At 51.4% G+C, this 24276-nt stretch overlaps 3 protein-coding genes and 1 long non-coding RNA gene across 11 annotated transcripts in view; 1 reads left to right on the top strand and 3 right to left on the bottom strand.

The window, feature by feature from the left end:
* Positions 1 to 590: 590 nt before the first annotated feature.
* LOC101061819 (protein-tyrosine kinase 6) lies at positions 591 to 9110 on the bottom strand. Its single transcript, XM_029834453.1, has 8 exons — positions 8979 to 9110; positions 4794 to 4914; positions 3934 to 4097; positions 3693 to 3858; positions 1895 to 2059; positions 1637 to 1820; positions 1410 to 1562; positions 591 to 1272 (listed from the first exon to the last, which is right to left on the bottom strand). The coding sequence occupies exons 2-7, from the start codon at positions 4912 to 4914 to the stop codon at positions 1508 to 1510; spliced, it is 855 nt and encodes a 284-aa protein (XP_029690313.1). The 5' UTR covers positions 8979 to 9110; the 3' UTR covers positions 591 to 1272; positions 1410 to 1507.
* On the top strand, positions 5967 to 8223 carry LOC115249269 (uncharacterized). Its single transcript, XR_003887968.1, has 2 exons — positions 5967 to 6205; positions 8137 to 8223. It is a non-coding gene; the product is annotated as an uncharacterized lncRNA (long non-coding RNA).
* Positions 9111 to 9757: 647 nt separating the features above from the next.
* srms (src-related kinase lacking C-terminal regulatory tyrosine and N-terminal myristylation sites) lies at positions 9758 to 17483 on the bottom strand. The gene is made up of 8 exons (XM_011616999.2): positions 16615 to 17483; positions 15589 to 15710; positions 14380 to 14546; positions 12721 to 12868; positions 12352 to 12510; positions 11344 to 11525; positions 11067 to 11223; positions 9758 to 10895 (listed from the first exon to the last, which is right to left on the bottom strand). The coding sequence occupies exons 1-8, from the start codon at positions 16992 to 16994 to the stop codon at positions 10696 to 10698; spliced, it is 1515 nt and encodes a 504-aa protein (XP_011615301.1). The 5' UTR covers positions 16995 to 17483; the 3' UTR covers positions 9758 to 10695.
* Positions 17484 to 17760: 277 nt separating this feature from the next.
* Positions 17761 to 24276, bottom strand: part of LOC101062050 (nucleolar protein 4-like) — a 45832-nt gene continuing 39316 nt past the window's right edge. For all 8 annotated transcript variants that reach the window (XM_029834371.1, XM_029834372.1, XM_029834373.1 and 5 more), the window contains 6 exons: positions 23755 to 24212; positions 23473 to 23664; positions 23171 to 23359; positions 22590 to 22703; positions 22278 to 22518; positions 17761 to 21961 (listed from right to left, as the gene is read on the bottom strand). In XM_029834371.1, coding sequence (XP_029690231.1) covers positions 21714 to 21961; positions 22278 to 22518; positions 22590 to 22703; positions 23171 to 23359; positions 23473 to 23664; positions 23755 to 24212 — 1442 coding nt within the window. In that variant the 3' untranslated portion in view covers positions 17761 to 21713. The remainder of the gene's footprint in view (positions 21962 to 22277; positions 22519 to 22589; positions 22704 to 23170; positions 23360 to 23472; positions 23665 to 23754; positions 24213 to 24276) is intronic.

The raw sequence follows: 24276 nt of genomic DNA, 5'->3' as shown, positions 1-24276 counted from the left end.
GTCGGGAATGTTGGGTATTGACAATTGACTGGTCAAACAGCCGTAAATCCAAAATGTGATGAGGACAGCGTTGTCCATAAATACACCATAAATGTAAAATTATTTTTTTATATTTAAATATATATCCTTTTCTGATAATAATCTTTAACATGCAGTATTTAGAGAGCAGTCAAACGTGACGAAAGAGAAGACTTTTGTGTCCACAAAGGTGCCAAAATGAAGCTCGAACATCAGTTGAAGTGAATTTGAACCTGAACTCATCTTCAGGTTGGTTGTTGCTGCGCTCTTTAGGAAAGTTCCCTGACGTTTTTGGTGGACGGGCGTTCTGTCGCCCTCCTCTGGTACCGGGAGGAACTACACGCTCCACAAGCGTCGCTGTGGAGGGGCTGTTGATTGACAGGTGCGCGTGAGTGCGGAGGTGTTTCACACGATTATGATAATTCCTTTTATTGTAACACTACTATTTTTTACTAGCGCTGTTTGTTCAAATGTTACACGTTCTAAATCGGACCGAGTTCCACCGAAATAAGGACTTGGTCAACCTTTCCTGTCTTACGTGTCCGTGTTTGATGAATAAAGTTACATTTTTAAAGGAAAATCCTGGTTTATTTCTCTGTTGGACATAAGCAGATATTTGAATCAAAAAGCTAGTATTGATTCTAAGTGATTTATGAATGATCACAACATAAACATGTGATTCAGGTGGAAATAAATCAACAGATGAAAGACGTCTGAGATCAGAGACGTCTGGGACGGGAACCGTGGGGCACGGCTGAGGGACAACATTGCCCCACTGGTCCGAGCCAACAGACCAGCTGATACATATTAACACAAAATGAACACTAAAGTTCTGCCAATGCACCTATTTGCGAGAATTACCTGTATATTCACCATATAAATATCTAACTTCTTAGAGGGTGAATTAATGCTGTTGCAAGATCCCATTTCAGGATTTAAAAGCGATCCATCCTCCGCCGGTCAGACCCTTCAGAGACACATTGGATCAGAGGACAGAGCTGTCAACAGTCTGGCTCTCTGGTGCCATCCAGTGGCCAGGAGCGTGTAGCGCAGGGAGGGTTGGGGGCGTGGTCAATCCATCTCGTAGAAGTTTCTGTCCAGCTGGGTCTTGAGGTTCCTGAAGTCCGGCCTGTCGTCTGGTTCAGCGCTCCAGCATTTTAACATGATCTGATAGAGGAAGTTGGGACATTTGGACGGCGCAGGCATCCTGTAGCCACCGCTCACCCTGCTGGTATGCCTCGTGGACGCTCATAGCTGTGGGGCGAGACGCTAGTTCCATCAGCAAGCATCATTCAAGAAAGAGTACAAATGGACCAGGACCCTAGCTGAAAGGCCTCAGCACCACGTTCCAACATGTGACCCAGGTCCAGGAAAGTGAAGACCTAACCCACCTGGATAAGGAACGCCTCCATAGGTGGTGATCTCATACAGCAGGATCCCAAAGGACCAGACATCCGACTTGTTGGAGAACTTCCCGTGGCTGATGGCCTCAGGGGCGGTCCACTTGTACGGAATCCTCTTGTCTTCGGTGATGTAGAACGGCTTCCTGCGGGAACGTTAAAAACAGTCTTGCTGAACATGCGGAGTCAGTTTAGAGCTCGTGCCAGTTTCCCGCCTACCTTGATGACCCTGGCAAGTCCCAAAGTCGCCCACCTTGCAGGTGTAGTCACCCCCCACCAGGACATTCCGCGCCGCCAGATCCCGGTGGATGCTCTTCTGCTCCTCCAGGTACGACATCCCATCAGCCACCTGGGCAGCCATGTCGATGAGTGAAGTGATGTCCTGAAACAGCCCTTCTGGACCTGACACATAGTCCAGATCAGACCACACCCAAACCCAGCCAGAGGACTATGACCCCCCTCCCCCAGGAGCTCACTTCTGAGGAAGCAGAGCAGGCTGCCTTTTTGTCCATCAGCTCCGTGATGGATCCAGTAAGGCCTCGATGCCGTGCAGACGGCAAACAGAGAAATGAGGTGAGGGTGGCGGAGTTTCTTCAGCATCTGAACCTCCGTCTGGAATTCACGGTGGTTCAACTCAGAATCTAAGACACAGAGAAGCCAATGAATACAGAAAAGAGTCACCAAGGGGAGGAGAGACAACAGGTTCCTGGCCAGAACTTGGCAGAACTGGTTCCTTCTGTGGCTGCAAAGGAACCTTTCCTGTTTGGTGATAAATTAAGGCAGTTCTTCACAGCAGGATTGTGGGTAATAACGCGTCTCCACAGTTAGCCAGTAGCAGAGGGGGGAGTAAACAGTGTTAGCATGCTAGCGCAGATGGAATGACGGTTTTAGTGATCATACCTAGAGGCTATCTGAAGCTAATGCTAACCAGGGCATCCTATATGAAACTGGGTCTCAATGCTTAACATCCCCCGGTGGTAGAACCGTTATTACACCCATTCTGAATAAATGGTCAAAGTATTTATGTCCAAACTAGAAACCCGAACACAGACTCAAATCCAGAGAGACACCAGAAGAACCTGGAACCTCCACAGAAAGACCAACAGGACTGAACTCAGAACCACAATATGACTTGGATATGCTGACCCTGAACAGAGGGGGGGATCTGAGGGAACGGAGCCGGGATCTGAGAGAACAAAAGGGGGATCTGAAGGAACGGAGAGGGGATCTGAGGGGATGGAGGGGGGATCTGCAGGAACTGAAGGGGGACAGAGGGGGGATCTGAGGGAACAGAGGGGGGATTTGAAGGAACTGAGAGGGGATCTGAGGGGACGGAGGGGGATCTGAGGGGACGGAGGGGGATGTGAGGGAACAAGGAGGGAGGATCTGAGGGGACGGAGGGGGGATCTGAGGGAACAGAGGGAGGATCTGAGGGAACGGAGAAGGGCTCTGAGGGGAACGGAGGGGGATCTGAGGGGACGGGAGGGGGGATCTGAGGGAACAGAGGGAGGATTCTGATGGGAACGGAGGGGGGATTTGAGGGAATGGAAGGTAGGATCTGAGGGAGGTAGGATCTGAGGGAACGGAGGGGGGAATCTGAGGGAACAGAGGGGGGATTTGAAGGAACGGAGGGGGGATCTGAGGGAACAGAGAGGGGCTCTGAGGGAACAGGGGGGATCTGAGGGGACGGAGGGGGGATCTGAGGGAACAGAGGGAGGATCTGAGGGAACGGAGGGGGGATCTGAGGCAACAGAGAGGGGATCTGAGGAAACAGAGAGGGGATCTGAGGGAACAGAGAGGGGATCTATGGGGACGGAGGGGGGATCTAAGGGAATGGAGGGGGGATATGAGGGAACAGAGGGGGGATCTGAGGGAATGGAGGGGGATCTGAGGGAACGGAGGGCGGATCTGAGGGAACAGAGGGGGGATCTGAGGGAACAAAGGGGGGATTTGAAGGAATGGAGGGGGGATCTGAGGGAACAGAGAGGGGATCTGAGGGAACAGAGGGGGGATTTGAAGGAATGGAGGGGGGATCTGAGGGAACAGAGAGGGGATCTGAGGGAACAGAAAGGTAGATGAGTAATATGATTTCCACATTGGCTGCATGTGAGCCTCACTGCTGATGAACTCTGTGGAGTCACTCGTTGGCCTTATCAGGCCACAGAGACTGATAAGAAGACCACCTGATCACCTGTAGAACTTAAGGGTAGACTCCAGCACCAAACCTTCCTCAGAAACAGGAATCACGTGTGATCAACACGGATGATAAAATACCGTTTTTCAGGATCTTGATGGCAACGTTAATGAGGTTTTTCCAGTGACCCCTGTAGACGTGAGCGAAACAGCCGCTGCCCAGCTCCTCGTCCAGGTGAAACTCCTCCTTTGGCAGCTCCCACTCATCCTTTGGGAAGGGGAGCCGAGCTGGTGGGCTGGGTTTGTTCTGTTGGAAGAACCAGTGGTGAAACCTGGACTTTTAGGTTCCTGTTTCGGTAGAATAAGAGGAGGTCTGACTCACCTTTTTGCAGGGATTTCCCAGCATGTCGCCATTGTTCAGGCTGTTGGTGCGGTAGTACTCTACCAGCTCCACCAGTGAGCTGAAGCGATGGTTGGCCTCCACGAAGAAATTGCTGCCATTGGTCTGGAGGATTTTATAATGTTTGACATGACGGCTCGACCTCACTGTAAAAACATCCCCGCCCCAACAATGACGCATCGATTTAGGAGGTCAGAACTTTGGAACCAAAATCACCTCCTGTTAGATCCATTATATTAAAGTTATCTCTTATTTGCTTTTGCCTTGTTATATTCTTTATTCTTGTTATATTGTTTCTCATTACTTAATGTTTCCTATTATTTGCTAATGCTTAATGTTCATGATGCTTGATGTGTGAACTCGAACTTCTCTGGTCAAGGGTGACAGAAATGCGGCGGCTGTGAAGAAGTGGTTTAATCGTTTAATCAGTATGATATAGAAGAATGTGCTGTTTGCGAGCTAAGCTAATCAAATCAGTGAAGGCCTACGTATAATCTCACCATTATGATTTACAGTCTTTTGCTTTGTTTGCGACCTGCTATCTGTGTTTTCCCCCTCCCTTAGACACATTTGACTTCTGTAACTAGGGACCTCCTAATTTCAATAAAAGAAGGAACGCGGGAGGTGTGCGTCAGAACGTGTTGGAGATCTGTAACTGAGCACATCTCCCCGTTCTCCTTGCTGCAAGTAAAATTCAAACTTGTTGTCTTTGCCACATTTGTTTTTCTCGTGTTTCAGGTCGTTTGAACCTAACACCTGTTTGAAAACAGAAATGGATTAACCTGTTTATGTTGGTGAGACTCTTCACGAGGAGGAACCTTTCTGATAAACGCTGTCCGTACCTGACAGAACGTGTCCAACGTTGTCTTTCTCGCTGACTCGGATCATGAACGCCCCCTCGCTGTTTCTGGTTCCAGTAGGTACTGCTGGGCCTGAAAACGTGTCAGGGTACCAAAATGCCATCTGGAGAGAACAGGAAACTAGAAATGTGAAAACCAGGAGCTAGCAAGAATCTTCGACTGGTTAGCCAACATTAGGTTTCCGGCCATTATTAGCATTGATGAAGCTAAACTCCTCGCTATTGATGTCCTGCTCCTGTTTCCTTGGACAGAATTGGATTTTGGAGTTATGTTAGCCTTATTTGTCCAGTTTGACCTGTGTTGCCCCTGCTGGAAAGCTAAGCTAACCTTGCTCAGTTACTTCCTGTCATTGTTCCTTTCATCAGCGAGGTCACTACTCTCATCTGCTCCTCTTCCCCCTTGTTTTCCCATTTCTGAACACCAAAAACTGCTGAGAGTCTTTAGCATTAACAAAGAACAAGAAAAAGAGCTTGAACTGAGGTCAGGAGGACCCTCAGAGCAGAACAATCGGCAACCATCCTCACTTCCTGTTCATCTGCGGAGGATTGGGATTAAACAGGGTTAGGTCAGTGATTGGCTGACATTGCAGAAGCAATGATAGAGCGGTAAAAGAAGAGGAAGAAAGGTCACAGAAAGACCACTTATAATCCACTCCTTAACAAAAAGGCTGCCAGAACAAATAACAATTTAATAAATACAACATTCATTCATCAACAGGAGGGTCCAGACCAGGAGGGTCTAGGCCAGGAGGGTCCAGGCCAGGAGGGTCCAGACCAGGAGGGTCCAGACTGTAGTAAAAGGTAAAGGTTTCTAAAGGCCTGTTTATGCATGTTCAGGCAGGGTCAAGGGACATCTGATGATTAGTGTCCGTGATCAATGATTAGCTAGACTAAAGTGCCTAATCAATGTGTAATCAATGTTTTTCTGTTGTTGTGTGATTGTAATGTTTGCCATTATGCTAATGTGGCAGAAAAATAAGGTTGAAGGCCTAAAAATGTTGATGACACAGGGGGTTTCAGAGGCGTGGTACCAGGACAAGAGGTTGTCCACGTATGCAAGAGATTGCCTGTTTTAAAAAAATATGGAAAGGCGCGGTTTGGCTCTGATAAGAATGATAAAAAATACTTAACGGTGGAAAACGGGAAAAATTGCATGATGAGAAGGAGGAGCCCGGGGAGGAGTAAACCCAAGCCCCAAATTGTATAAAGCTGGAGATTTCTCGCTAGTTTTCAGACTTAGCCCGGACTACCTCTCATGCATGGTGAATTGTGAATCATCAATAAACCATCATTGGAACCGTGAACCAGCTGACCCTGACTCATCATTCGACCTTGTTGCGGCAACTCTACATCAACTCATTGGCACTGGCATAGGCATTCTGACTTAAGAAAAGTGTAAGTTTATTAAAGCAATTAGACATAGAGAAAAAAGCCACAACAAGACCAGGAGGGTCCAGACCAGGAGGGTCCAGGTGTATGTGTCCCCTCCCTCTCTCTGAACTGTCCATCCCCGGTGAGAGATGTGTCTTTCAGGGTGAGACATTCCAGCGGGACACAATATGGTTTACCCTAGCACCGGAAATATGAGGTGTTTTGAGTGTGGGGATGTGGAACACAAGTGAGCGTGGGGCGCCTGCTGATGAGCGTGTTCACACTGCTGCGATATTGAGCCGTGTGTGTGATGGGACGGTAACAACTGACCAGGGTGAGATGAGGAGCCACGCTCTGGACTTCTATGGCGCCCTCTACAGGGCGGAGGACTGTAGCAGGGAGGGCTGAGCCACAGGAACCTGCCTACCCTGGACGCTAACATCTCCTTGGAGGAGCTCACTGCTGTGGTGAGACCGATGGCTTCTGGTCTGGCTCCAGGACTGGATGGACTGCCCACAGACTTTTATAAACACTTCTGGAGGTGTCTGGGTGCTGACCTGTGGGAGGTGCTGCAGGAGTGCGCTCACACAGGTCTGTTACCAACATCCTGTCAGACCCTGCGGTCCTCTCTCTAATCCCAAAGAAGGGGGACCTGGCTCTATTAAAGAACTGGAGACCTGTGGCGTTGCTCTGCACCGATTATAAACTTCTTTCAAAGGTGCTCGCCAACAGGCTCAAGAACCACCTCGATTTGGTCGTCCACAGAGAGGTCCATTATGGACAACCTTTTTTTAATGAGAGACTTGTTTGATATTTGTAAACTGTACAACATTGATGTCAGGGTGATTTCTTTAGACCAGGAGAAGCCGTTTGTCAGCCGTTCATCACCTCTCGGGTCCTGTCTTCCGCCAGCCTGAGGTCCAGACCGATGGAGGCTGGACTTACGAAGCTGGGCTGTTTGCTGAAGACCTCTGTCCCTCATTGTGCTGACCAACATCAGGTCCAGTAGGCTGCTGCTCCGGCTGGTGGAGGAGGTCTGTGCTTTCCTGCCAGAGGCCCTCAGAGTCTTTGCCTTGGATCCTTCTGTATCTGATTCATGGGACGATGACTCCCTCCTTGGCTGTCTGTCCAGCTGTGGGACAGTGGCAGCCCGAGGAGGACAACCTGCTGTCCCTGAGCGCCTCTATATCTGTGGACCTTGAGACTGTTGGGGAAAAGGATCTCTACCTCTTAGCCGTGAAGGTCACAAACTCCCTGGCAGGGCTGAAGGCGTTGAGGTGGACTAGGGTTTATTTTTGGCGCAGGCTCTTTCCCGGGGGGTTGTTGGCGGTCCCTGTACAACCCCCCTGTTGATAAACAGACAGGAGACCTCCAGTGGAGGATTGTACATGGGGCCATAGCTACAAACAGGTATCTGGTGCACCTTGACCCCAGCACAGGGGGTGGCTGTTCTTTCTGCTCCCAGTCAGAAACCACCAAGCACCTCTTTGTCCAGTGTCCCAGACTGGAGGGGCTGTTTGGACAGCTACAGAGGTGGTTTTTTGGGTTAGGTGAGGGTTTTTCTTTCAGGCTGTTTATCTTTGGTCCACACTACCATGCTAGGAGGAAGGCTGTACACCAGTTGGTCAATGTCATCTCGGGGACGGCTAAGTTATCTATATGGAAGACCGGGAAGAACTGGGTGAGAGGTCAAGGGTCAGAGGACGTGGTGGCCATGATGACTGGACTGCTGGTAGCTCGGCTCAGGGTGGAATTTAATTTCTATAAACTGACAGAACAAATTAGTACATTTAGATACACCTGGGGAGTGAGAGACATCCTGTGTTCAGTTAGGGAGAATTATTTGATTATTGAAATTTATGAAATTATTCTGAAAATGATGTCTTCATATTGAAAATATAAACTGGAACGTGTAAATAAAGGTACAATCTTTCATTCTCTCCCTCTATCCACAGGTTTGCTGACTTGTTGACCTCTTGACTCAGAGTTTCAGCTCTGATTGTAACAGAGGCTGCAAATAAAGATGAATACAACCCGTTAAACCAGTAAGACCATTATTGTTTCTGAACTTCAGTTCATTTCCTGTTAGAATTTCAAGCTTTTCCAGTTGACTGAACCTCGTTACACCTGCTATTTATGGCTTCTGACCGTATATGTTTTGTTTGATGTGTGTTAATGAACCGGAACACCCCGTTTCTGAGGACCACTGAGGTTCCTTGAGGACCACTGAGGTTTCCTGAGGACCACTGAGGTTCCCCCAGGACCACTGAGGTTCCCTGAGGACCACTGATGCTCCTGATGACTACTGAGGTTCCCCTGAGGACCAGTGAGGTTCCCTGAGGACAACTGATGCTCCTGATGACCACTGAGGTTCCCCCGAGGACCAGTGAGGTTCCCTGAGGACCACTGATGCTCCTGATGACCACTGAGGTTCCCCTGAGGACTAGTGAGGTTCCCCTGAGGACCAGTGAGGTTCCCTGAGGACCAGTGAGGTTCCCCTGAGGACCAGTGAGGTTCCCCTGAGGACCAGTAAGGTTCCCTGTGGTTATGAGAGCTGCAGCACCTGAACTTCTGATTGATTTAGCTTCCTGACACAACACAGATGCAAAAACAGGCGCGACACTCTCAACAACTCTGGTTGTTCCTCACTGTTTTCTCTCATCACTCAAACCTCAATGATTAGATCACTGACAAGAACGTTATTATTATCACTGAATAATAATATTGAAGATTCACCGCCTGGTTCACTGCCAGATTTACAGGTTCTGTCAGGAGGAGAAACTGTCCCATCACTCACGGTTGTATCTGGATGGACTCCGCCGGTGCCAGGTAGTTCCCCGGAACCACCCCGCTGTCCAGGACGCGGCCGTTTGCGTCGATCCTCTGCACCTCCCACCAGTCGTCCCCGCGGCTCAGTACGTTGAACAGGTCCCCCTCCCGGAAGGACAGTTCGTCCCCCTGCCGAGTCTGAAAGTCCCACAAGGCCCTGTAGATGGAGTTGCTGTCGGGCGGCGGCGGCCCGGTTCTCCGCTCCGCGCCTCCGTCAGCGGCGTCGCCGTCGGCAGCAGGTTCGTCCGGGGGTGAACTCTTCTGACAGAGCGAAACCAGACACGGACACACTTTCTGCAGACACTGGCCCATCGGTCACCGTGATCGGACGCCTCCGTCCGCGCGCAGTGGCGCTGCCGGATGCACCTGTCGGACAGGTAGAGGCGCGTGGAATCCTCGGAATGCGTGTCAGACTCGCGCACGTAAAACCTCGCAGCAACTTCCTGAAATACAACAAAGATTTGATTCCGGCTCCTCCAAACTAATCAGGTTCATGGAACCCATGAACTCCCGCCTCAGGACTCCTCTATCAGGACCCCTCATCGGGGACCCTCAATCGGGGACTCCTCTATGGGGACCCTCTATCAGACTTTAAAAGCACTAATGAGACGTGGAAAGTTACTAAAAGTCTTCCCAGTGCAGCTAAAAACAAGGCGTTTTCCTTTTCTTCCATATTGATCATCAATTCATTTTTCAAAGTTAGATGAAATAAGGGCAGAATTAAGAATAAGTAGCAGACGCAGAAAATAAAACTTTTTAATACTTTATTCTGGTTGGTTGTCGATGGCATAAAGTGTAAAACATCGTCTGCCTATGGCTCAAAGTTCCTGAACCTGATGCTTACTTCAGCGAACCTGTCGTGATCAGGGTCTGTAGCTAGGTCCTGATTATTTTGGTGTAAACAGGCTCCTCCCCCTGGGCGGAGCTTCACTAATCAACATGAAACTGAGATAATCAAAACCCAGCAGGCTGATTCAAATACAGGTGCAAAAAAGAGCAACTTTTTACTGATAGGAGACTCTAAAGTTCCACTTCCTGGTGGGGACAGCACACATGTAGCATGCTAAAGTTGCTAATGCTTAAATAACCTCCCCTGGTAGCTGAGCATGCTACTCATCGTGTAAACATTATATTGTGTATATAATGTATAAGAGCCTAGAAGCGTCTCTGGAAGAAGGACGGCGGCGACAGCAGTGTTCTCAGTCTTTGGACTGCTAAACTGGGCTAAACTGGCTAAACTGGGCTGAACACCTCCAGGCACCAGCTGTGACAAGTACAATGTCAAAAGTCTCTTCTACTGTTAAAATGTCCAAAAATCTTTATTTAAAAAAAAATAAAAATAAAAAAAGGTTCTTAATTAGAGATATCTTTGATCTTCTTATTGCTACTTTAAGGTGTCGTGATCCATGCTAGCATCAGTAGCACCAGGCTGCTGTTAGCATCCTGGCTAACAGCCTGCTAGCGCGTCATTATTGCACATGCCCTCGGGGCTTCAGCGCTGGTGTTTAAAGTCTGTGAGTTCAGCGTATCCAGATGTGCCAGGAAGACGGAATTAAATATTTATAAAAGTGTATAAAATTGAAAACAGTCTGACAGAGTTTAAGTCCTCCCTGGAGTCTTCTGGAGGTTCATCTCACTGTCCTGGTGGGCCAAGCGTGATGAGAAGGTCCCTCCGTGCTGCCCGTCTACACCTCTATAGTCTTGAAATAGATGCGGGCGTAAATAGCGTCCAGCTGGCTGTGCAGGGCGTGAAAGGAGGGTCTCTTGGAGGGCTCAGCGGCCCAGCAGCCCATCATCATCCGGTAGATGTTCTGAGGGCAGCGTGTTGGACACGGGAGCCGAAACCCAGACGACAGGAGATCCAACACCTCCTTGTTGCTCTTTCCTACAGGCAGGAAGTAAAGTGAGTGATGGGCTTCGTTAGAACAGCCTCAGCACGGTCTCTGGGGTCCGACGGGCCGGTGCTCCGCCTTCCCCGGGTCACAGGACGTCTGCGAGTCAGAACTGGACCCTCTGAAGAGAACACATGAAGGAGCAAAGACAGGAGGTGGTCTACCTTCATAAGGCATTTTGCCGCGTGACATCATCTCGTACAGCAGAACCCCGAAGGACCAGACGTCCGATTTGACCGAGAATCGCTGGTAAATGGCGGCTTCAGGCGCCGTCCATCTGACGGGGATCTTTGTGTTCCGACTGGCCGTGTACACGCTGTCCTGCAGAGAGACGGGTCAGGGTTAACCAGTGTGGACCTGGACCTGCTCAAGGTTTCTTCCTGTTTTCTGCCACTGGTTCTGCTCTGGTTGACTGACCATGTGGGGTGACATCAGACGCACCTTAATGATGCGAGCCAGACCAAAGTCGGCCACCTTGCAGACCAGATCTTCTCCCACCAGGACATTCCGGGCAGCCAGATCTCTGTGCACGATGTTCCTGTCCTCCAGGTACGCCATCCCCTCTGCAATCTGACTGCCCATGTAGATCAGGTGAGCTGACGTTAGCACCTGGCCTTCAGCCGCTGAACACACACACACACACACACACACACACACAGACACACACACACACACACACACACACACACACACACACACACACACACACACACACACACACACACACGTCTCATATTAGTTATGGTGCCCCCCAGATTCAGGAGCACTGCTCAGAGGTGCTTCACTGTCCACACTGAGACAGCGTCAAGACGTTAGCTTTGTTTTTTCATATGATTGTTGTGAACAGCCTGGTTCTCTAACATTGTGAACGATGGTGTGATCCTTCAGAGGAACCATCAGATGGTCCTTCAGAGCAACCATCAGATGGTCCCTCAGAGGAACCATCAGATGGTCCTTCAGAGGAACCATCAGATGGTCCTTCAGAGGAACCATCAGATGGTCCTTCAGAGGAACCATAAGAGGAACCATCAGATGGTCCTTCAGAGGAACCATCAGAGGAACCATCAAATGAACCATCAGTGCAGTCAGATTGTTTTTCAGAGGAACCATCAAGTGAAAATCACTCGACTGCCTGCAGATTAACTTTCCACCTGACCTCTGAGATTTACATTCCAGAGCTGAAGTCCTTCCTGTTCTGAGACTTTGCATATTTAATAAGCAGCAGTCAGCTGGTCCGCAGATTAGTGTGTGTGTGTGTTACTGTACACGGGCCATCGTGAGGACCAACACACACACACTTCGCTAGCAAAGTGAGGACATTTTGTTTGGCCGTCCGACCTTCAAAGGTCTGTTTGGGGGTCGTTAGAATTGGGTTTTGGTTACTGTTGGAGGAGGGGAGTCCCCACAGAGATAGGAGTGCATGTGACAGGTGAGTGTGCTGGTGCTCACAGGACAGGTAGGACTTGAGGCTTCCTTTGGTCATGAGCTCAGTGACGATGTAGACCGGCTCTCCTCTGGAGCACATGGCCAGCAGCTGGATTAGCTTTGGGTGGTGGAGGCTCTTCAGGGCCTGGACCTCCTTCACAAACTCGTCCTGTTTGGTGTCCTCTGCAGGACAAACGCAGGACCAGCATGGGCCAAAAGTTAGGCGGGTTGCTACGGTTACCACTCAGCTGTCTAAATCATTTTCAATAACACAAATCATCACTTGTTTTATCATCCATCCATCCCTTTATTCCTGATCAGGGTCGTGGGGGTGGAGCTTATGGCAGCATTGCTCCGCCCCCACGTGTCTGAGCCAATCAGAAGTGTCCCTACCTTGTTTCAGCGTTTTTATGGCCACCTTCCTGTTCTCGGGGCTCCACAGGGCCTCCCACACCTCTCCGAAGTGGCCCTCTCCCAGCTTCTTCAGGAGCCGGAACTCCTCGCGGGGCCGCTCCCACGGCTCCATGTCGAAGAGTTCCCGCTGCAGACAGAGCAGAGCTCAGCACCCAGGAGAACCACGCAGGACCTGGTTCCTTGGTTAACCCTAACCCTAACCCTAACCCTAGAGCAAAGAATCACACTGTCCTTGGTAACAAGTTTATTCCCAGTAACAATCAGGATCTATTCAGCATTTTCTAGTGATCGAGTGCTTCCATAAACCCACCGAAATGATCCAGAAATACAGGAATAAATACCAACAACTGAAATGATTCTACAGACCAGTGAAATCAAAGACATCGATGGGTGATCCAAAGGTCAGAGGTCAAAGGGGACGACCTTCTGCTGTTTCTTAAGGTGAAAAACAGGCAAACAAACAGATGTGGGCACAACCTAGATGACCGCTCACTCATTTTAGTGAACGTTGGAATACTTGGAACATTTCCGGGTTAAAAAAAACGATAAAAACATGATCACGCTGCCGAACAAAGGCAAACAACATTAAACGTGACGCAAAGCCACAAAATTCTGAAGTGGGGAAAAGAACACTCGTCTTTTACGTCGGTGCCTGTCCCTCAGTCTAAAGCCTGCTCGTGGTCCAGGCAGCAATCATGATTACAAATCTCATCAAAATCTTTAATGCATTTTCTTTAAATATAAAAAGATCTAAAATACAAAGAGTAGGGATCGAGCAGGACTGTAGCTGGACGTCTCCTGTCCAACACCCGAAAGTTTCAATGTTCGTCTACGAACAAAAGTCCTTTTGGTCCAGATGGGATTTTAGTTGCAGTACAACGAGTGACCACTGGGGGAACTCGTGAGGAGGGCCGCTGTGTCTAGTTCTTCTTCTAGGTCTATGCCTTGGACTCAGCGCCTCCTCTGGAAGGGAAGAGAGAAGAGGGAGGAGTCACTGAGGGTCCACGCTTAGCACACGTCCTCCGTCCGTGCTGCTAACTACAGCGCTAACACTGACGTTAGCATCCGCGCTGAAGGAGGCGCTAAAGGACGTTCTGAGACTTGACTAATGAGCATGAAGGAGACACGAAGTCGGCATCTGTGTTTTCCAGCTGAGGAACATCTAAACAAATGTGCAGAGCTGATCCAAAAGGACCTTTTTGGTCGCCTCAGCTCCTACTGTGCCACCTTCAGCCCAAAGGTCAGGGACCAGCACATTGCCCTGCTCGTGGTCCACGGGGACCTCTTCTGACCAAAAGTGACTCAAAGTCATACAAATATTTACACAGCTGAGCTGGAGGAAAGGCAAAGAAAATTTGGTTACGCGCTAATTAACATTTCCGTTCGTCACATTGGAGCAAACCCCTCTGCTGGTTGCTTGGCAACAGGGTTTTCTTTTCCACTATGGTTCATTATGTTGAGTTATTTTTATTGGATGTAAAACCTCATGAGTCATGTGACCTGTTAGGGGCCGCGTTATTCAGGATTGATCTAAAGAGTCTGATTTATTGATTATTGATTGATTTATTTTAAAACTGGTCCGACTGTCACATTCCGGCTGTCAGTCATGTTTGGTTTGCGTGTTTAGTGGCGTCCCACCTGCTGAGCACAAGGCTCCTCCAGCAACACCCCCAGGCTGCGGTTGTTCTTCTGGTAGTAGTGGATGAGCTCGCCCAGCGTAGCGAAGGAGATCTTATCCGACACAAAGTACGCCCCGATGGATGAGCGCTGGATCCGGAAGTGGAACACTTTCCCCTCGCTGCGGGCTGCAGAGCACAGGAAGTACCGCTGTTAAAACAGGCCCCGCCCATAAACGTCAGTCATCTAGTTAGTTTATCCCTGACTGAAGACATATGTGGAGCATGACGGTTGTTTGACTATAGCCTGGCTGTAGCCTGGCTGTAGCCTGACCGTAGTCTGGCCGTAGCCTGACCGTTGTCTGACCGTAGTCTGGCTGTAGCTTGACCGTAGCCTGACCGTTGTCTGGCTGTAGCCTGACCGTTGTCTGGCTGCAGCATGACTGTAGCCTGACTGTTGTCTGACTGTAGCCTGACCGTTGTCTGGCTGTGGCATGACTGTTGTCTGGCTGTAGCTCGACTGTAGCCTGACCGTTGTCTGGCTGTAGCCTGACTATAGCCTGACCGTAGTCTGGCTGTAGCTTGACCGTAGCCTGACCGTTGTCTGGCTGCAGCATGACTGTAGCCTGACTGTTGTCTGACTGTAGCCTGACCGTTGTCTGGCTGTAGCCTGACCGTTGTCTGGCTGTGGCATGACTGTTGTCTGGCTGTAGCTTGACTGTAGCCTGACCGTTGTCTGGCTGTAGCCTGACTATAGCCTGACCGTTGTCTCGCTGTAGCCTGACCGTTGTCTGGCTGCAGCATGACCGTTGTCTGGCTGCAGCCTGACTGTAGCCTGACCGTTGTCTGGCTGTAGCCTGACCGTTGTCTGGCTGCAGCATGACCGTTGTCTGGCTGTAGCCTGACTGTAGCCTGACCGTTGTCTGGCTGTAGCCTGACCGTTGTCTGGCTGCAGCATGACCGTTGTCTGGCCGTAGCCTGACTGTTGTCCGGCTGAGCAAAATAACTGATCAGTTACAAACGGGTGTTGAATGCATGAATATCACTACTGGAATCAGAGTAGATGGGGCTACAACGTGCGCTTCACTGTCAGTTCCTGCGATGCACGTGTTACCGTAGCAACCGTTGTCTGGCTTTCACAGACTGGATCACATTCTGCAGCTCACACAAACGTTCTGGGCTGTAGGAAAGCCTGGTGAACCTGACGGTGGATGAAGGCACCACCACTCACCAGAGATGGTGTACTCGTCGCTGTGGCTCTCGCTGATGCGGACCAGGAAGGAACCGTCTCTGTTCTGGGACGCCAACAGCAGCTTCTCGGCTTTCACGCGGTTGATGTTGCCGTAGTACCACCTGCATGGACAACACAGGCAACGGTGAGGAGGGTATCCTTCTTAGCATCAATGCTACAAAGGTTAACACGCTAAGTGGCCCTGCAGGGGTCGTATTTACAGTAACACCATTACACTCAGTGTCACCATGGAAAAACTGATAATAAAAGTGCAGAAGTGATCCAGTTTAACCAGTTTGGTCACCTCATTCAGCAGCAGCAGCGAAACGTCCATCTGTGTGTACAGATGTGTCAGTGTTGATGAGTCATGTGTGTTTGTTCAGACATCAGAATGGCTACGTTAGCATGTTAGCAACATTGTTTTGTCAGCGCTTTCATCATCAATTTTATTTTAAATCCTGTCATAATTTAACCTCGCCCATCGAATATTTACACAGGAAACAAGGGCGAGGAGCGCCACTAATGTTGCTAATTAATGCTAACTGTAAGCTGGTGCGTTTTCATGATACTGGTCAGTTTGACTGATTTAACCTTCCCAGTGCCGCCGCCAGTGAGGGTTTTGGGTTCTACCACAGAAGAACAACTGAAGCCCGGCCGGCAGCAGCTGCTGGTACCAGCAGGCACCAGTATGAGGGTCCTGTGGTGTCCTTCAGCGTCTGTGCGGCGTTTAAGGACGTGTGGAGTCAGCGGAAATATGAGGATTCTCTGCAGGTGGATGAATAATGGAGAAGCTGCAGCAGCCGAACCCGCCTGCAAAAGAGGCGTTCCGGTTCTGGCTGCCCGTTTACCACCTCGGCTCCGCCATCCAGACCCTCAATCAGAATCGTTTTAATGCGGTTTTGGCTGCACCGGTCCGTAAGAACATCGTGACGTCAGCGTGTGTTTGTTACCACAACAACGTGAAGTCAGACCTCCATCAGCGCCGAGCGGAACCAGTCCCGGGACCGCCGGGTCCGGATGACTTACTTGTGTTTGGCGAACTCGTCCTGGAGCAGAGCCACGTAGTTGGCGGGGATGAGGCCGGACTCCAGGGAGCCGGTGAGCTTCTTGGCCAGCACGTAGTCGCCCCGCTTCTCCAGCACCGACAGCTTGTCGCCCTCCTTCACCGTCAGCTCGTCGTCGCTGCGGGCCTCGAAGTCGAAGAGCGCCGCGTACAGCTGCACCGGCCGCTTCTTGGGCGACGGGACGCGGATTTCCCCGGACACGGTTCGGATCTCCGCCGCCTGGGCCGTCGGGTTCGCGATCACATGGTTCTGGTTCGGGACGGCCGGGTAGCGAAAGTCCGGCCAGATGCAGTCCCAGAGCCGCTTCAGACACGGCATACAGGTCCGGCAGCAACTCTCCATCCCGGGACATGAAAGTGGACCCGGTCGGTCCGGGATTTACTGGATCAATGAGACGCTTTCGCCGAACACGGCCGCTCGGTCCGCCCGTTTCTCTGCCCTCCTCCGGCTGGAAACATTCTGCACCGCCAACTCGGCTCCAGATTATCTGGAGGAACCGGTTTTTTCTGTCGACATCACGTATCTGAGCTCCGCGCCCGCAGCGCGCACAGTGGCCGCGGAGACGCGGAAGAGGCTCGTCCAGGTCGGAACGGAGCCGGATCCCTTTGAGCCAGGCACGGCAGAACGTTACACCGGCACCATGCAGACGGCGGCGGCCACGCTCGGGGGGGTTCACCGCCCTAGAGAGGACAGACGGATGGACTGACAGGTGGAGGAGCGGCGGGCGCGGGAAGTTTAGGTTTGGCGCTCCGCACGCGCCCTGCTGCTCGCACACCTGCGCATTACAGGGGGCGGGGCGAACTTGATTCTAATATAGGTCGAACTTTTAGAAGAAACCTTGGCCTTTTCAGCAGGAACCAACAACAACAAACAGAAATAATAATAAACATACTTTGAAAATGGAAAATTTGAGTGGCTCTCAGTAGGTTCTGTCTCAGCAGGTGGTCCACATCACGTCGACTGCGACGGTTCCGGATCAGATAAATGTCGCTGTTCTGTATCGGACGTTTCACCGGAAGTGAATCTTTGAAAGTGTCCTCACAGAAATAGCAACTTCCTGTCCAGAAATGATCTCAAACTCTCCGGGACAGTAAAGATGTGACCCAACTTTTGATAGACAGCACACTCTTTTATTAGTATATTTAGCTTTGTGACATACAGCTCAGGAGAAAACAAAGCGAAAAGAAAACAACCTCATCGGTCACATTTTTACAGAACCTTTGCGCAGCGACGCCCCACAGGAGGTTCGTCTCCGTGGTGGTTCTCCTCGCATCTGCCCCAACGTCACCAAAGATCACAGATATCATCGACAGTTTCTAAAGAATCAGAAGCCACAAGTACTGAAAAAAAACCCAAAAAAGGATCACTGTTACCAAATAAACACAATAAATATAAAAAGAACTTCTGATATAATTTAGGTGGTATCAAAGCGAGGGAAACGGGCCTTCAGCCTGACGGTTTGTACAAAAGTCCTTGTGTCTGTTCCTGAGGTTGTGTTTTGTTGTCTGCTAAATATACTAATAGACCCGACACGGGGGCCCGCCATGGCTTATCAGTCGCTGAGGGATCGTCTCCATCCAGCGGGGGGACGGATGCTGTGGCTGAGGAGTTCGCCCAGAGGTCAAAGGTGAGCTCGGTGAACCCCCGTCCTCAAAAACAATCAGGTTTTTAATGGACACAGATCACAGAGTAGCTGCTAGCACCACGATGCTAACGGGGTTGGGGGTCAGGCCGACGAGACGTGGCGAGCGAGCGAGCGACGGAGGGACGAGCGGGGGAAGCGACGGACGACGGGGGCGGGTATCTGTACATGTAAACATCACACTTCCACTGAGTCAGGTCATGAGGAGGCTTCACATCGGTATCGCCATGGTTACCACGCTCCCGCCGGGCTGATCCACACATGACCACGATGGCTGTATCCAGACGCCCGGGTCAGCCCGATCCAGGTGCCCGATGACTCCGTTTAGCTGTCCGGCATCGCCTCATCTTCATCTTCGCCAGCGTCCTCATCACCGCCACACTTTAAAGCTTCATTCAGTCCAAAAACCAAAGTGTCTCTGACATGCTTCAGAGACAAACGCCACACCTTTAGGAACGGTTACCTCCCACCACGTCTGATCCTGATCGTGTTTCCTGAAGGGAGGACGAGGAGGAGGAGGAGGAGGAGGAGGAGCCTGGCTGTCTTCAGTTTACTCCCAGCAGACAGAAAGAAGAGACGTTCCACCTCTGCACGATTGTCGTCTGCCTTATTTTCAGTGTGATCACAGCCGAGGGAGCGTTTCTGCTGCTGTAAACTGAGCTAGGCTCCAGATCCTGGTGAGGACGGGGGTAGGGGGTCAGGCCCAACCCAGCAGGAAGATCAAAGGGGGACTGTTAGGAGCGCAATCGGCTCAAATTTACAGCTTCTTTCTCTTTTTCTGAAGCTTCGTCCACATTTTTAAGCTAATTGTCTAAAAAAATTTGGACCGTTTGAATCTCAGGTTGCTTCAGTCAGAACAAATAAACAAACAAATTCAATCCGTCAATCATCCACCTCTGGTCACATTTAAAATGGTGGTTTTGTTTCTGAAAAAAGAAAAAAACTTCCCCAAAAAGTTCACAGTCTGAGCTAAAACCAACACCAAATTAGTCGGAGGTGGAACCCCGGAGGGGTGGAACCCCCGAGAGCACAGTGACAATCACTCAGCTGGAATAAGACAGAACGCCGTCGTCAACAGCAACAGCATGAGGAAATCAAGGTGTTCCACTCAGTAAAAAATGATTGTACCCACAGGAGAAGGCTGGGAGGCCCCAACCAGCCAATATTCAGTCACATGACCCCAAAGGCTCCGCCCCCTCATGTCATCCTCAGCTGTTTTTTTTGCATATTTTCCTCGTGTCACTCGGACGACAGAAATGTCTCCGCCTCCACCACAGCCCAGCTCGCTGATTATCGACTGCAGCGCTAAAACCTAAAGAACCCCACGTCCTCTGCAGATGACCCGCGAGACTGGGTCCACAGTCCAGGGGGCACCACGAGGGGGTGAGCCCGGCGAGTCCCGACAGGTGATCGGGTTAGGGTTAGGGTTACCCCATTGCCTTTAGCTCCACCCCTTCAGAGATGGGAACCATCCGGTCCAGGTTCTCATCCACAAACTGGACCTGGTCCACGTGGACCTGCAGCTTCCGCGTTTTCCAGCTTCGCCATCATTGGGCCAGTTACGGTGGAATACTGGTGACCGACGGACCAAACAGGAACATCTGTGCTGCTCGCTTTTAATATCACAATTTCAAAAACAACAAACTGGAACTGTTGGCTAAGAGGAGATGAGCTCTGCGTCACGGTTCTACGTGAAAACTGAACACCAAGAACTGGTCCCAGAACAGGTCCTGACGTGGGCCCAGTCGGGACCTCAATCCTCCCATCCTGGTCAGAACCTACGAGCTTGTGGCACTCTGGGACCTTAAAGGCCTGAGGAGCACAAACTGTTTTAGGCCCTGGTTCTGGCCCACAGGCGGCTTTAACAAAAGGCTCCACAGCAGAACCTGGAATAATGAAAAGAAGCCAGGCTGAATATCTAAACCAGGCCACCAATCAAGGACCGTGGAGAACCATGATGAGTCCAAACAGAAAACTTCAAGAACCTAAGTGACCGGACAGAGGAGGGGCAACGTGAGGTCAAAGGTCAGCCCCCGCTGTCGCTTCTGCTGGGCTCAGTCATTCAGATCCTGGTGGGGCGCCGTGGTTAGCTAACGCCTGCTTTGTTGAGGTTTCAGGTCTATGGCAGAAGGTCCGTTTTCTATAGCAGCAACAACATGAAAGTTCTTACAGTCTGTAATAACAACAATAATAACAACATGGCCGTCTCTGAGGTCAACAAAGAAACACAGTAAAACAGAGCAGTCCTCCCCCTTCTGCTGGAGCACTCAGCTGGAGGGGGAGGAGGTGGTTTAGGTCCAAGGAGAAGAGGTCCAGCAGAGAGGAAGGCCAGGAGTTCATCATCCTCACCCTCGGACGTTAAATCGAGGAGATTCCGGTCAGTTTTAGCAGTTCAGCTCTGGGCTGGACCTCCTGCAGGCGGAGCCGCTGTCCCACCTGTGCAGGTGCTTCTCCGGTCACCAACCGAAACATGTAAACCCCCTGTTGATTGGATGAGCAGTTCGATGGGCAGGAACTGGTCTGCTACTGGATGAACGCCGACAAGGGTGCGAGATGTTAGCGTCTGCCGCTTCACGTTAGCAAGACCCGTCTTTGTTTTCGTCAGACGCTGAGGTAACAAGTAGAAGTGAGAGGTAACGTCCCCACAGGTGACCTACCGAAGATCTGCCCGGGTACACGGCAGCGGCGACAGAAATGACAGCAGTAAAGACGCGGCGGCGGCGGCGGCGCGCTGATCAATAAGAAAGCAAAAGGACATCAGGTGGTGAACTCGCCTCTGTGTCTGCAAGACTGGCAGGTCTGCTCTGAGGTATTTTCTGGTGCTCAACATAGCGTCTTGAATGCATAAGTAGCAAGATGCTCCCTGGGTCATCAAAGGGGGCAGGTAAGGGGGTGGGGGGCAGGTAAGGGGGGAGGTGGGGGGGAGGGGAAAGTGCTATAGGAGGACACAGAGAGCTTATATACAAGCCAGCACAAAACAGTTCCATCCTGTCTTCTCTTTTCTGTCAATTTCCACAGTTAGTGCTTTTTTTTTTTAAAGTCAAAATTATTTCTTTCAGCCACACACACACACACACACACACACACACACGCTCACACACGCTCACCCACACACACACACGCACACAGGACTCCGCCCCAAAATAAAATCCTCTAACAAATCCAAAGTGTCGTGTTCAGGGAGCTGCTATTGATGATCAGAGGACGCAGATCCTCCGGGGTCCACAGACCTGCCCCCCCCAACAACACCCCCCCGCCCCCTCACTCCAGCTGATTGTGAGGAGCATCCTGACAGTTCACAGAATCCATAGAAGAGGAGGAGGAGGAGGATCCACAAGAACCAGGGGAGAGGAGGTAGAGACAGAAAACACACACAGCCGAGAGTGTGTGTGTGTGCGTGTAGGTGTGTGTAGGTGTGTTCAGTTCTGCTGCAGGATCAGGTTCTCCAGCTCATCTGCAGAACGCAACAGGAATGCCGCTGACTCCCGGTACCCGGCGATCAGCTGGCGGACGGCTGTGATCTCCGGCTGGCTGAGCTGGGTGGAGGCCCCTCCCCCTCCTGTGCCACCGTTGCCCCGCCCACCCAGGGCGTTACCAGTGGAGACTGAGGAAGTGGAGTTGCTCAAGTTGGCAGAGGAGAGAGATTTCATGCTGAGGTCCGTTGGGCCTGAAGAGGAGAATACACAGATAAATACTGTTCCAAAGGTGTTCTCCTGAAGGTTCTACCAGAACGGGTCGTACGCCCCCCTCAACGCCATTAACACACACTTCCCTCTGACCTCTGGACCTTTAATTTAGGAATTATCCACCCCCTGCAGTACCGAGCGTGTCCAGCGGGGGGGGGCAACGTGCGGCTGCTGTTCACATCTGACCCAGCTCACACCAACACATGCATGGCTTTTTAAACCGCTTCTCTTTCTACGTCCTGCTAATAAGGCGAGCGGACTGAACCCGGCCTGGGTCTGGGTCTGTGGTGCTCTCACCGTTGCTCTGTGTGGAGGTTCCGCTGGTCAGGGACACAGGGTGCTGCATGGCGGCGCCCAGCCCAGGGTACCCGCGGTAGGTGTAGCTGATTCCAGCTCCGTTGATGTAGAGTGTGGCGTCCTGGGAGGAGAAGGCTGATGCAGCCAGGGAGTAGGCAGAGTGAGCCAGGGACGTGGGCTCCCTCAGGGCGCCGCCACCGCCGCCGCCGCTGGACGGCTTGTCCAGAGCAATCTGCTCGTCCTGGCACAGTAAACAGGAAGTGAAGCGAAAGAGCAGGCAGGAGAAGCAAACAGGACAGCAGGCGCTCTTACGTGATACGATTCCAGGCGCATCCTCTTTGCGGCGTTGCGAGATTCGTTCTCACAGGCCGCCGCCAGGATGTTCTCGGCCATGGCGGAGGTGAGGTGAGGAGGGGTCGGACGGGTCTGCAGACAGGTGACATTTTCAGAGACAGACGGGCACGGTTCTGAACGGAGGAGAATAACCGTCCGCTAGGGGGCAGCAGAGAGCTGTGATTCACCTGAAGGCGTTGCGACAGTGGTGACAAATACACATGAAGTGGGATAAAAACGGACCAGTTAGTCCATGTACTGCTTCCCACTCGGCCTGAAGCCGCTACGGAAGCTCAGAGAGGCCAAATCAAAGAAGAATTCTCAAGATTTTAACAGTCAAACAGGCAGAAAGGCCTTTTTGTGAGTGCTGTCGCCACATTTATACAGGGAGAAAACGCATTATACAGACACACCACCCAAACAGGAACGACAACAGGGCAAGAAAAGTGTCTGTGAGTATCTGTGTGTGATTTCCTGTGTGTGTGTCTGCGTGTGTCTCTGTGTGTGTCTGTGTGTGTCTCAGTGTGTGTGTGTGCCTGTGTGTCTGCAGGGTGATGTACCTCCATGCCGTTCTTCTTCATGCGCCGGCAGGATTTGAGGTAGGTGCGGATGCGCTTGCGAGCACGCTCCTGGAATTCCGGGAACTGTCTGCTGCAGGACTCAATGATGGCTTGGATCTTCTCCTTGGGTTGTTTGGAGATGGGAACCATCCGGTCCAGGTTCTCATCCACAAACAGACGCACAAACATCTGCAGGACAGACAGACAGACAGAAAGCAGAAGACACTCTTCACACTCTGCTAACAGACACAGCAGGGTCCCCTGGTCCCCCTGGTCCTCCAGCAGAGGGCAGCTGGACTCACGTTGAAGGCCTTTAGCCTCTCCGGGTCCACCCCCTCCACGTCGTTGATCTTGTCGTTGTCATCGTGGTCGTCATGGTCGTCGTCGTCATCGTCAGGGGCCACCTGGCTGCCGTGGCGCCCCACAGACAGGTCCTCGGCGCTCAGGTCCACCTTCACGTTCTCGTAGGTGCCGGCTGAACTGTACTGTGGAGACTGAAGACAGACGGAGGGACGGTCAGACAGCAGAGGACGCCTCAGATGGATGTGTGGGACGTCCATTATTATTATTATTTTTGGTCTCACCTTGCTCCTGTAGTCCCTGCCGTCACGGTCCAGGCAGAGCTCGGCGCTGTGCACGTGAGACTGCATGTTGGGAGTGTGTGCACTTTGTGTCTGTGTGTGTGGCAGGGACAGGTGGGACGACAAGGGTGGTTTGGCGGCCAGTGGGTACTTCCTGCGGAGCTCCTCGGGGGCGCTGGGATGCAGAGCGCCGAGCAGAGCCGCCGCCGCCGCCGACACCGTGACCGGCAGGTGCGAGGTGGAAAATGGCAGGCGGCGAGGGGGCGGGTCGCTCAGGTTCATCGGCTGCTGGTCCTCAGAGGACGAGGAGGAGGAGGGCGTGCTGAAGTCCAGGGGGGCGGGGCCACTGTTGCCGTTGACGACTTCAGATTCTCTGACTACGGAACTGTCGGTCACTGTGGAGGAGGGCGGAGTCAGGGCAGGAAGGCCATTTCCGCTGCCACTCTCTGATGATGAATCCTCTGAAAGGACAAAGGTGAAGGTTAAACCCCGCCTCCTCTGACCATGACACGCCCATTACAGCCC

This window comes from Takifugu rubripes, chromosome 3, assembly GCF_901000725.2.
Source record: "Takifugu rubripes chromosome 3, fTakRub1.2, whole genome shotgun sequence".
NCBI classification, from domain to species: Eukaryota; Metazoa; Chordata; class Actinopteri; order Tetraodontiformes; family Tetraodontidae; genus Takifugu; species Takifugu rubripes.
The sequence above is the reverse complement of the archived record's forward strand: the minus strand, read 5'-3'. Positions and strand labels throughout refer to the sequence as shown.